Source organism: Euleptes europaea, chromosome 1, assembly GCF_029931775.1.
Source record: "Euleptes europaea isolate rEulEur1 chromosome 1, rEulEur1.hap1, whole genome shotgun sequence".
Lineage (NCBI taxonomy): Eukaryota > Metazoa > Chordata > Lepidosauria > Squamata > Sphaerodactylidae > Euleptes > Euleptes europaea.
Genome location: NC_079312.1, coordinates 65,388,693 through 65,399,347, shown reverse-complemented (window position 1 = coordinate 65,399,347; position 10,655 = coordinate 65,388,693). Strand labels below are relative to the sequence as shown.

General features: G+C 39.8%; 1 protein-coding gene across 2 annotated transcripts in view; it reads left to right on the top strand.

Moving 5' to 3' along the window:
- Positions 1-446: 446 nt before the first annotated feature.
- The window catches only part of HDAC11 (histone deacetylase 11), a 40,867-nt gene continuing 30,658 nt past the window's right edge, over positions 447-10,655 (top strand). For both annotated transcript variants that reach the window (XM_056861978.1, XM_056861971.1), the window contains exons 1-2: positions 447-594; positions 7,753-7,853. In XM_056861978.1, coding sequence (XP_056717956.1) covers positions 528-594; positions 7,753-7,853 — 168 coding nt within the window. In that variant the 5' untranslated portion in view covers positions 447-527. The remainder of the gene's footprint in view (positions 595-7,752; positions 7,854-10,655) is intronic.

The window sequence follows — 10,655 nt, the reverse complement described above, 5'->3', positions numbered from 1 at the left end:
CTTATAAAATGAGACTACAGAAATAAAGCTGCAAATGCTGATGAATCGTTAAAATATCATCTACAAAAATAGGATTTGACAAATAATACTTCAGAGGAAATAATACCACAGGCATTCTTGGTGTAGAAAATGGCAGTATCTCAAGATCCTTATATTTAAGGAAAGGGACAAAAGATTTTTCATCATGTTATCCCTCTGTGGAGGTGGTGTGGCTGCCTATCCAACACCCCCCCCCCACTTTCAGGAATGGACTGGTACAGTTTTTCCAAGTATGATACTCTAGAGGTCAAAAACATAAGAAAATAAATTAAAGAGGCAAACTACAAATAAACATTTATCTGAATTCCTAACGAAGTTACTTTGTAATTTTAAAGCATTTATATGGGATATATTTTCCTCAATCAATATTTTGCTTCTGTAATAATGTTGCTCTTTTTTCTATAAGGCCTCACAAGACAGAACTATATCATGATATCCCACCAACATGCTGGCCCATTGTGTATTCTCCAGATTACAACATTACATTTATGGGCTTGGAGAAGCTACATCCATTCGATGCTGGGAAATGGGGAAAAGTAATAAATTTCTTGAAAGGTAAAGTAAGAACAAGGATCAGTACCTTAGCTTTTGCAGAAATTGAACTATTTTGATTTGCAAGAAATAATTTTATATGCATGGTATTTTTTAGTCCTATGGGCATGATTCTTATTCTGATTATATGTTGGGTAAACAATTTGTATGCACACCTGCTTTGTGTACAATACCCTTTCCTATTATAGTGTAAACAACAGTATGCATTTACGTATGAGATGCATGCTTACCCTTTTAAGACTTATAGGCAACTGCTAGATCAAGTCTGGCCTGAGGAAGGCTACCAGTTGGATCACTGCTCATCTTTGGTTCACCTTTTGGGCAAAGCACTTGAGTGGGTGGTGGATATGCAGCTTCAGGGGCTCTTGGAGAAGACGTTATCTAGACCCATTTCAATCTGGATTCAGGCGTGGGTCTGGATCAGAAACAGCTTTGGTCACTCATGGGTTATTTTCACCAGGAGAGTGATGGGATGTACTTATCTGTTGATTCTCTTGGACCTGTCTGCAGTGTTTGTACTATCAACTATGATAGCCTTCTGGAGAGATGACTGTGTTGGGAGTAGGGAGTGTTGTGTTTTGGTGGTTTTGCTCTTGACTGGTCAATTTCAGAACGTGGTGCTGGGGGATTGCTGCTTGACCCTGTGGCATTTATCTGGTACTTCAGAGTTCCATCTTGTCTCCCATGCTGTTTAATAGTTAGATTAAACCTCTGGGAGAGATTATCAGGATTTGGGGTAAGGTGCCACCAATATGTGGATGATACCCAGCTCTACTTCTCTATAACATCTGAGTCAGGTGGGTCTGTGGAAGTCCATAATGGGTGTGTGGAGACAGTAATGGGATGGATGAGTGCCAATAAACTGAAACTCAATCCAGACAAGACTGAGGTGCTGTTGATCAATGACCAATGCTGCTCAAGGATTGAGGAGTCTGTCCTGGAGGGGGGCTGCACGCCCTCAAAAGGAGCAGGCTTGTAGCTTGGAGGTACTGCGGGTTCCCAGCCTCCCCTTGGAGGCCCAGATATCTTCTGTGGCACGTTCTGCCTTTTTTCAGCTTCAGGTGATGCACCAGCTATGGTCGTTCCTTGAAAAGTGTTACTGTAATGAACTCTGCATGGGGCTGCCTTTGACAATGGTCTAGAAATTTTAGCTTGCCAAATATGAAGCAGTCAGGGGCAAAACACAGGGAGTTTATCACCCGATCCTGAAAGATCTGCACTAGCTGCCCATTTCTTTCCAGGCAAAGTGTTGGTTCTTGCCTTTAAATAACTAAAAGGCTTGAGGCCAGGATAGCCTCCTCCCCTGTTGCCCAGCCCTCCAATTCTGCCTCGCAAGCCCTGGTCTGTGTTCCTTTGCCTTCAGTAGTGGCACCTTTATTTGTGGAATGCCCTTCCCTTGAGGCTTGGGTGGTGCCTACACTGCTCTGTTTCAGGCACCATGGCAAAATGTTTCTCTTCATGCAGGCTTTTAATTAAGGGCTTAAACACCATTTTAGTGTGTTTTTAGTCTAAAACTTATTTTCAGCTGCTCAATGGTCTATGTTTTTATGACTGGGCCTGAAATGCTGGACTTTTAATTAATAACTTCTAATGGCTGGGCCTGTAATGCTGGGTTTTAATTAATAACTTCTAACAATGTTTTATTTTGTAAGCTTCCTTGGGCAGATTCCATGGAGACATGGTATAAAAATTTGCTAAATAAATAAATACTCATCCATGCCCTTAATAAAAGGGACCGTATTAGCCCTAGCAATTTTCTTCACAGTTGCCATCAAGAAGGAGGATAAACTGTAAGCAACACCTCCTTTGGATTTAGTTTTATTTATTTGTTTGTTTAATTTTTTGTTTATGTTATTACCATTATTTATAGTCCTCTTTTCTCACAAGGATTCCAGGTCGATTAGGCATAGTGCTTGCATTAGGATTTCAAAAGTCCGGAACTACCTGAAAGAACTGAAGCATAGCATAAGTATTAACACTAAGTAGTACAAAAATTACATAATAGGATCCTACTTTCAATATGCTATACACAGCAATATAGACCACAGTCCCTAATCATTTATCCAAGTAAGTTTGTGAACCATTTTGTACAGTGCAACCCTATTACTGGGCAGAAAAGCTCTCTTGAATAATTCAGTTTTGCATAGTGTGTAGAAGGCCAGGAGAGCAGGAGCTTTCCTGACTTCCTTGGGCAACGAATTCCCTAAGGTGGGAACCACAACAGAGAAAGCATGTGTATGATGTAGATTTTGTCCATTTGCAGGGTGGCACCCACAGAAACTCTTGCTAACATGAGTGAAGTTGTTGTGGTGGAGCATAGAGGGAGAGACGGTCCCTCAAATAAGAGGGGCCAAGGCCATGAAGGACTTCCTATGTCAGTGGTCGGCAAACTCGTTAGTCAACAGAGCCAAATATCAACAGTACAACGATTGAGATTTCTTTTGAGAGCCAAAACGTCTTTTAACAACCATTCATGCACGGGAGGTTTTGCCTTGGATTTGCCGCTCTCTAGATGCACATTTTCCCCATCTGCATTCTCAGAACTCTGCAGGGGGGCTTATTGTTGTGTTTTGAGAATCTGGATGGGGAAAATGTGAATCTGAGTGGCAAATTCAAGGCAAAACCTCCCATTCATAAATGGCCAATAACCCCCCATGCAGAGTTTTGAGAATCTGGATGGGGAAAATGTGCATCTGAGTGGCAAATCCAAGGCAAAACCTCCCATTCATAAATGGCCAATAACCCCCCATGCAGAGTTTTGAGAATCTGGATGGGGAAAATGTGCATGTAGAGAGTATAGAGCTGGGTATTATCTGCATATCGATGACATCTAGCCCTAAGTCTAGGAATGATTTGTCCTAAAGGCATTACATAGAGATTGAAAAAAACATGGGGGATAGAATTGCACCCTGTGGAACCCCACAAGATGGGTCCCACCCCGATGACAACTGGTTTCCAATAGCCACCCTTTGAATCCGATCCATGAGGAATTATTTGAACCAGTTAAAGGTACATCCCCTGATACCTACTTCTGCCTACAAATGTCTCCACTAGATGGCAAGATCTGCTGTATCAAAGGCTGCAGATAAATCCCATAAGAGCAACGTAGAGGTTTGGCCTTTGTTTACACTCAGGCGGAGGTCATGAGCTAAAGCCAGCAGAGCTGTTTCTGTCCTATAGCCTGGCCTGAAGCCAGACTGAAATGGGTCTAGAGCAGATGAGTTATCCAAGAATGCTTGGAATTGGATGGCTACTGTTCTGTCAATCACTTTGCTCAGAAAGGGTAAATTAGAGACTAGGTGATAATTGGCCACATCATCTTTCTGTAGGTATGTTTTTTTAAGAAGCAGACAAGTAACCACCTCTTTCAGTGGCCACAGAAACATGCCCTTAGTGACTCATTTATTGTGTGTGTTTGTGTATACACATGTGTATATATAATTGATATAGCTTTCTTTGCCCTGTCAGGACAGATACTATATCATGTCATACCGGGATGTTAAATTGAACACCCCAGAATGACATGATATAAGCTATAAGTTAGCTATAAGTACAGCAAATAAGTGGGTGTTAATTAGTTTACTATTAAATTTAATTACATGTCTCGGCCGTATAATTGCATCCAAATAATTGCAAGTGCCAAACTAACACAAAATTGAATTTATTCTTTTCTGTCTCAGAGTAAATGGTATTAGTGTTAATTTGTGATACTGATGTACATTTCTGAAAAGAATTGGAAGTGGTATTCGACAATCATCTTATTTATTTATTTAGCAAATTTATATGCTACTCTTATGTGACAGACATCCCCAAAGGAACTCTCAAAATATAAAAGGAGATTAAAAACTACAGCTATAAAATCATAGTAGGCTAATAACATTTCAGGGAATGTTAAAGTTTGGTGGTGTTTGCCTGGATCCCACTAAATGAACTTGAGACTGTGGATTTCCTTAGCAATGCTCCTTTGGACAATGTTAGAGTTCTGGCAAGAACATACGGGTGGAAGTAGGCTTTCAGTTGGTAAGAGCTTTAAAGGTTAAAACTAACACTTTGAATTGAGCTTGGAAACAAAGTGGAATCCACTATAGCTGGAGAGCATTGGATTGCCATGTTCATGACGGCAAGTCACAATTTGCATTCAAGTGCCACATTTTGAATCAGTTGCAGTTTGCAAATTATTTTCAAAGGCATCCCTATACAAATAGTGTTACAGTAGTCAGTCTGGCTGTCGTAATTAACATAACATTCAGTAATAGTGACTTCCCATCTCTACTGACTGATTTAGATTGACAGATAATTTGAAATATATGTAAATACCTATAGTATCCCATAGCTAATATGTTCTGTTATACCAAAATATTTCTCTTCCTTCCTAGATTACCAGATGACCTTATTCTGTTGACTGAATGATACTGATATAATGAACTACAGTTCATTTTGTTTATGATGGGTATCATTAAGCAGGTCTTTCAGTATTAGATTAAAACATGTATGGACAGGGAGAAGCAGGAAGTACTCCACAGCAGTGTTTTACATTGACTTAAAAACAAATCACATCCATTCCACCATGGAAGTCTTTTTGAATGGAAAAACATTTAGTTTGGTACTGATTTCTGTTAACTAGATTAGGAGGAGAGAAAAATGCAGTTCAAAAGTAAATCCTTTGCTAGCCCTTATTAGCCTGCTTGAGTAGACTTTGCTTGAGTGCCTCCAGGGAAGAAAACAGTCACATGAGCAACACTGCACTCTAAAAGGAAGCCATTCCAATAGTCCTGAATGTATAAGGTACCTCTAGTTCTTATTGTTAGCTGAATTTTTTTTGTTATACACATCTTGAGGAAAGGTGTCTGTTCTGCAGTTCTTTCTCCTTCGTTCCATGGAGAGTGGGAAAAGCATATGTTTTCTTTATTCTACAATGAAATTAAGATAGTATTGTCAGATAGTTTCTAGAAAACATTCCCAAATACTGTTGCCAGGCCTGGCCTAGCAACCAGTAGGAGACCAGGTAGTGTGGAGATGGGATGGTGGTGGCCATTAGTGATTCCCCCAGAAGTGACATCAGGCTGCTCTAGGAATTGCTAAAAACTGTATGGTAAAATGATAGCGTTTCTGGCAATTCCTGGAGAGGCATGATGTCACTTCTGGGTTTTCCTGGAAGTGACATCATGCCATTGCTAATGGCAACTTAAAAAGAAAAGCTTCCTCCTCCCACTAGCCACTGGAGTTCTGGCAGCCAAAGTCCTCTTGGGGCAGGCAATTTCCTATCCCCAGCAGGCACATGGCAACCCTAGCCCCAAATCTTTTTGTCTGCCTCTTCTTCATCTTAGCCTCCCAGAAGGTTCCAGCCTTCTATTAAAAAGATAATTGTTCTACATGGAAAGAGTTTTGAAAACAGAATTTGAAGATTGATACAGTTCAGTTTGTGCTAATACATACCCATTATTAGTTTGCCAGGTGTGTGAGCATATCTATTAATTGTAGAGTCAAAGCTATTTGAATAATCTTTTAGGACCCCATCCATAATAAGAGAAACTAATGAGCTGTTAAAGCGAATATGTACATAAAATCTGTGGATTTCCTCACACACACACCCCCAAAAAAACCAGCAACAGATATACCAGACAAAAAGAAAAACTCTGAGGTAAAAAAAGATAAAATGTTGCTGAGTGAAGTTGGTTATCTGGTTGTACCTTTAGCCTTCTGGGAAGAAGGAAAAATATTAGTCTTCAACTGAAAATTTAACAACCAAGCAGAACACACAGGTCCTTAAAAGGCTGAGAACAGAGGGGAAACTTGATAGACATACTAATAAAACTGAAGAGTAATTGCAGACAAGCGCAGAAACAGTAGTAATGAGAATTAATAGAAATGTATTGAGCTTGTTTAGAGAAGAAAGAAATTTGAAAGTGATCTGCGAGTCAGTGTTACTAAGACTGGGTACAGATGGTAATTTGCCATATGCACTCCAAGGCAGTACATGAGAGATGCCATTTTTTACGTTTTCCCTCCTTTGACCAATCATGCTTTCCAGGTTATTGAGTAAATTTTCCAAAACCTGCAAATCAGTTTGGTAAAAACTGACCACACTACAACAAATACAATTAAAGTCACATAACACTTTTATGATACTGCCTTTGTGTTTCTGAAAAAAATTATCATAAGTACCCAATTTAAGTTTTGGGTGAGGTCCTTGTTGATAGAAAGCACCAGTAATAGCTGTTTCCAGGCTTCTGCAAATTAAATATCAACGGGGTTGGCAATGTTAAATGCTACAATTAATCCTAAATGTTCTCTTATTATCACACCTCTCTAAGTAATTATTGTTCTTTGAATTTTGGCATTTTCTGCTCTAATGATTTAGTGAATTAAACACTAGTACCTGGCTGTGGATTTTGCAGCGAATCACAATAAAGAACTGAGGTAAATAATTAATGGTGTATGGGTAGAATGTTCTGTTTATGGTCGGAATATAAAGGCCTGTTGACATTTATTCTTTTCTTTAGCCTCATGTTTTCCTTTTTCTAGTGCAATCCTAAGGGCAAGTAGATCCACGGTGGCCAGGAGCTGCGGAGCTGCACCACTGCCTCAGAGGCTTCCCAGCCACCATGGACACAACCCCCCCTTTTAAAAACAAAATTAAAGGAAAGGGGGGGAAAGGCTCCATTGCAAACAGCGAGGCTGCGCCACCAAAAATGATGGTGTGTTAACGCTGTTAAGGTAGGGGGCATTCCCAGCATGAATGGGGTTAGGAAGCTGCCTTACAGCAGCTCTGCCCCTCAGAATGTCCCGGGAACGCCTCCTGGGATGCCGGCGCAGTCCAGGGGGGCTTGCATGAGTGGCTCTACAGCAGCGTCAGTGCCAGTTTGCATGGCACAAGTAGCTCAGACGCTGGTGTATGGGTCATGCTGGCTCCTAAGAGCATTCGGGAGGCCCTTCAGGATTGCACAGTTCATTAACATTTTCTAATATAAATTTTAAATTAAACAAAAAATCTATTTAATTTTAAACTTGATTTTGATACACATATGAAGCATCACAGCTATTTATTCAGTTTAAATCCCAGTTTGTATAGTAGATAGTCTAGTGCTGGTATTTGTAATGTTGAAAGGTAAGTCATATTTGCATGTTAGTGATTCCCATTTGTTTTCATTTTTCATTCAGAAGAAAAACTCATTGCAGATGACTTGATTGTACGAGCTCAAGAAGCAACTGAACAAGACCTTTTAGTTGTCCACACAAGACGCTACTTGAATCGATTAAAGGTGTTGTATCTTCTACTTGATACTGGTTTTGATTCTTGCTTTTTCTGTCTCCCCCTTACCTCCCCCCACACACATATTTAAGTGAGCATAAGGAGAACATCAGTGTCTAGAACACAAATAATTTCTTCCCTAGGTCTGAGGCTTAAGAAGGCTAATTTTTCAAATCTGAAACCTAGTGCCAAGGTTGTAGTGAGGATTGGTGGGGAAAAGGGGGCATTGAATAGAAAATTAAAGTTAAGATTCCCCTATACACCATATTCTACTAGAATTTTTTTTAAAAACCCAAGCCATTAAGCAACTGTTATATAATTTTAGAACAACATTTGTTCAGGGATTACTCAGCCAGTCTGTTGAAAAAAGAGATTTTATACATCAAGATACATAAGTATCAGTAGAATACACAACAGAAAGGCAAAAGAGAGTGCCCAAGGGTGAGACAGCCTTTCATTACAATGCTGCATGCCATCTGTATTTGAAGGCTTGAAACACACATCTCATAGGTATCTCCATAGTAAAGCTGCATAGATAACATAATCTGTTACAGTTTTATATAGGCAAATGAAATTACTGTGAATTAATGCAGAAGATAGACCCCTTCAGATTAGAATTTGGATGCTTTTCACCTGAATTTTTGAACAGAAGGGTTTCTTGGAAAGCTGTGCTGGTTTTGTAGATTGTAATTAAAAATAATCTGCTCTGTTTATGTTATGTTTTCAGTCTGTTCTCTCAAACATTGTATTTACTCATCTTCTTAAATGCTTTTTATTATGTATGGTTGCAGCATTTGCAGCCTTTACAAAAAATCAGCCAGTCCAACCCCGTCCTTAATTCTAACTGTTGCGGCCCTAGCGGAGAAAAACAGCCAAATTGATATGGTGTTGGAGCCCCGTGGCGCAGAGTGTTAAGCTGCAGTACTGCAGTCAAAAGCTCTGTTCACGACCTGAGTTCGATCCCGACGGAAGTTGGTTTCAGGTAGCCGGCTCAAGGTTGACTCAGCCTTCCATCCTTCCAAGGTCTGTGAAACGAGTACCCAGCTTGCTGGGGGTGAAGGGAAGATGACTGGGGAAGGCACTGGCAAGCCACCCCGCAAACAAAGTCTGCCTTGGAAAAGTCGGGATGTGACGTCACTCCATGGGTCAGGAATGACCCGGTGCTTGCACAGGGGACCTTTACCTTTTGCTGTTGCTGTGACAGCAAGGGGGGAGGGCAGATAGACATTTTGCTGCAGGGGACAAACATGGGACATATTATACTTATAAATGGATGGCACACATGTGGATATTCATCGTGTGTGATTGTGTGTGCCTGGTGTTTTCTCTTGGCTACTTGAACCAATAAATATCATTTATGAATGTCACCATACATGAAGTGCCCCTGTTGCAGACATGCATTCAGAGCACTCAGCACATCATCATTCGGTTCAACAACAGTCAAGTACTCTTTAGCTGAATTTGTGCAATGCTTGTGTTTGTGGTGATGTTGTGATAAGAAATATATTGTGTGTGATGGTTGCTCTGTGCATGAATATTTTAAAGAGATTTCAGATAAAATTTAAAAATCATCTGCAGTGATACAGTCTTAGGATTTGAACCTAGTTTATTAAAGTCTCTGGGACTGTTATCAGGATTTTATTCTGTATAAGTAGACTGGACTTCTTTAATACATAATACAGAACTTGAGTAGGGGCAACATGTAAGCAGTGTTGAACATAAGAAGAGCCCTCTGGATCAGAGCAGTGGTCAATCCTGTTTCACACAATGGCTAACCAGTTGACCTGTTACAGTCATGAAGTGATAAAAGTGCATGTGTGAGAAATATATTTCCAGATGGAGATTTGTTTTAGTTTTAGTTTATGTGAATCAATGATAGCCCTGACATTTTCTATCCAGAAGAGATTTTTTCACATGGAGATGAGATGTTCTTTTAATAAGAGCTCAAGTAAATACTGTGTTTCAGTTCAGAAACAATTAAGATATTGCATTTGACAGAGCTCCAGGAAATGGAATTTAATGGAAAAATGCGCATGGGTTTTAAGAGAAATAGACTTTGTGAAATGCATAAATGCTGTATGTATATTGCTGTTGACAATATAAATGCAGTGAACATTCCCATCAATAGTTGGTGGTAGAAGGTCATTACACTATTATAGGTTTTGGTTTTTAAAAGAAAATATTTCTAGGGACGTTTTAGCTTAGTTTTAAAAGGGCCAGTGGCAACTAATTTGTATGGGAGTCATGGTTAACGTCGGCCGAAGGGAGCTTTGACTCTTAAAAGCTCACACCCCAAAAATCTTGTTGGTTTCTAAGGTGCTACTGGACATGAATCTAGCTGTTCTACTGCAGACTAACATGTCTACCCTCTGAAACTATGGTTAACACAGTCATAATGCTAACTATGGTTGTCTCAGAAATAAAAGGGAAAAGGAAATTGACGTGTGAAGAGATCAGGCAGTGTTATATCTGCTCTGAATCTGTATGCAAATTATACTAAATTATGATGTCCTCATTTTACACTTTTCAAGAGCAGATTTTTTTTTTTAGTGTAGAATTCTATATTCCATGAACATGACCTCATGGTATTTTTTACTTAACTGGATGGACACTGGATGTTGGCTTATTCTTTACTGATGCCTCTCCTTCTTTAGCATCTGAGTCTGATTAATTAGATCAGGTGCCTGTGTCCTGTAATGATGCATAGGCTCCAACTCCCCTTAGTACTGGGGACAATCCCATTTTTTGATACCTGTCCTTGTAAATCATGATCCCAATTTTCCCCCCTCCATTTTTGCTTTCTTGGGATGCC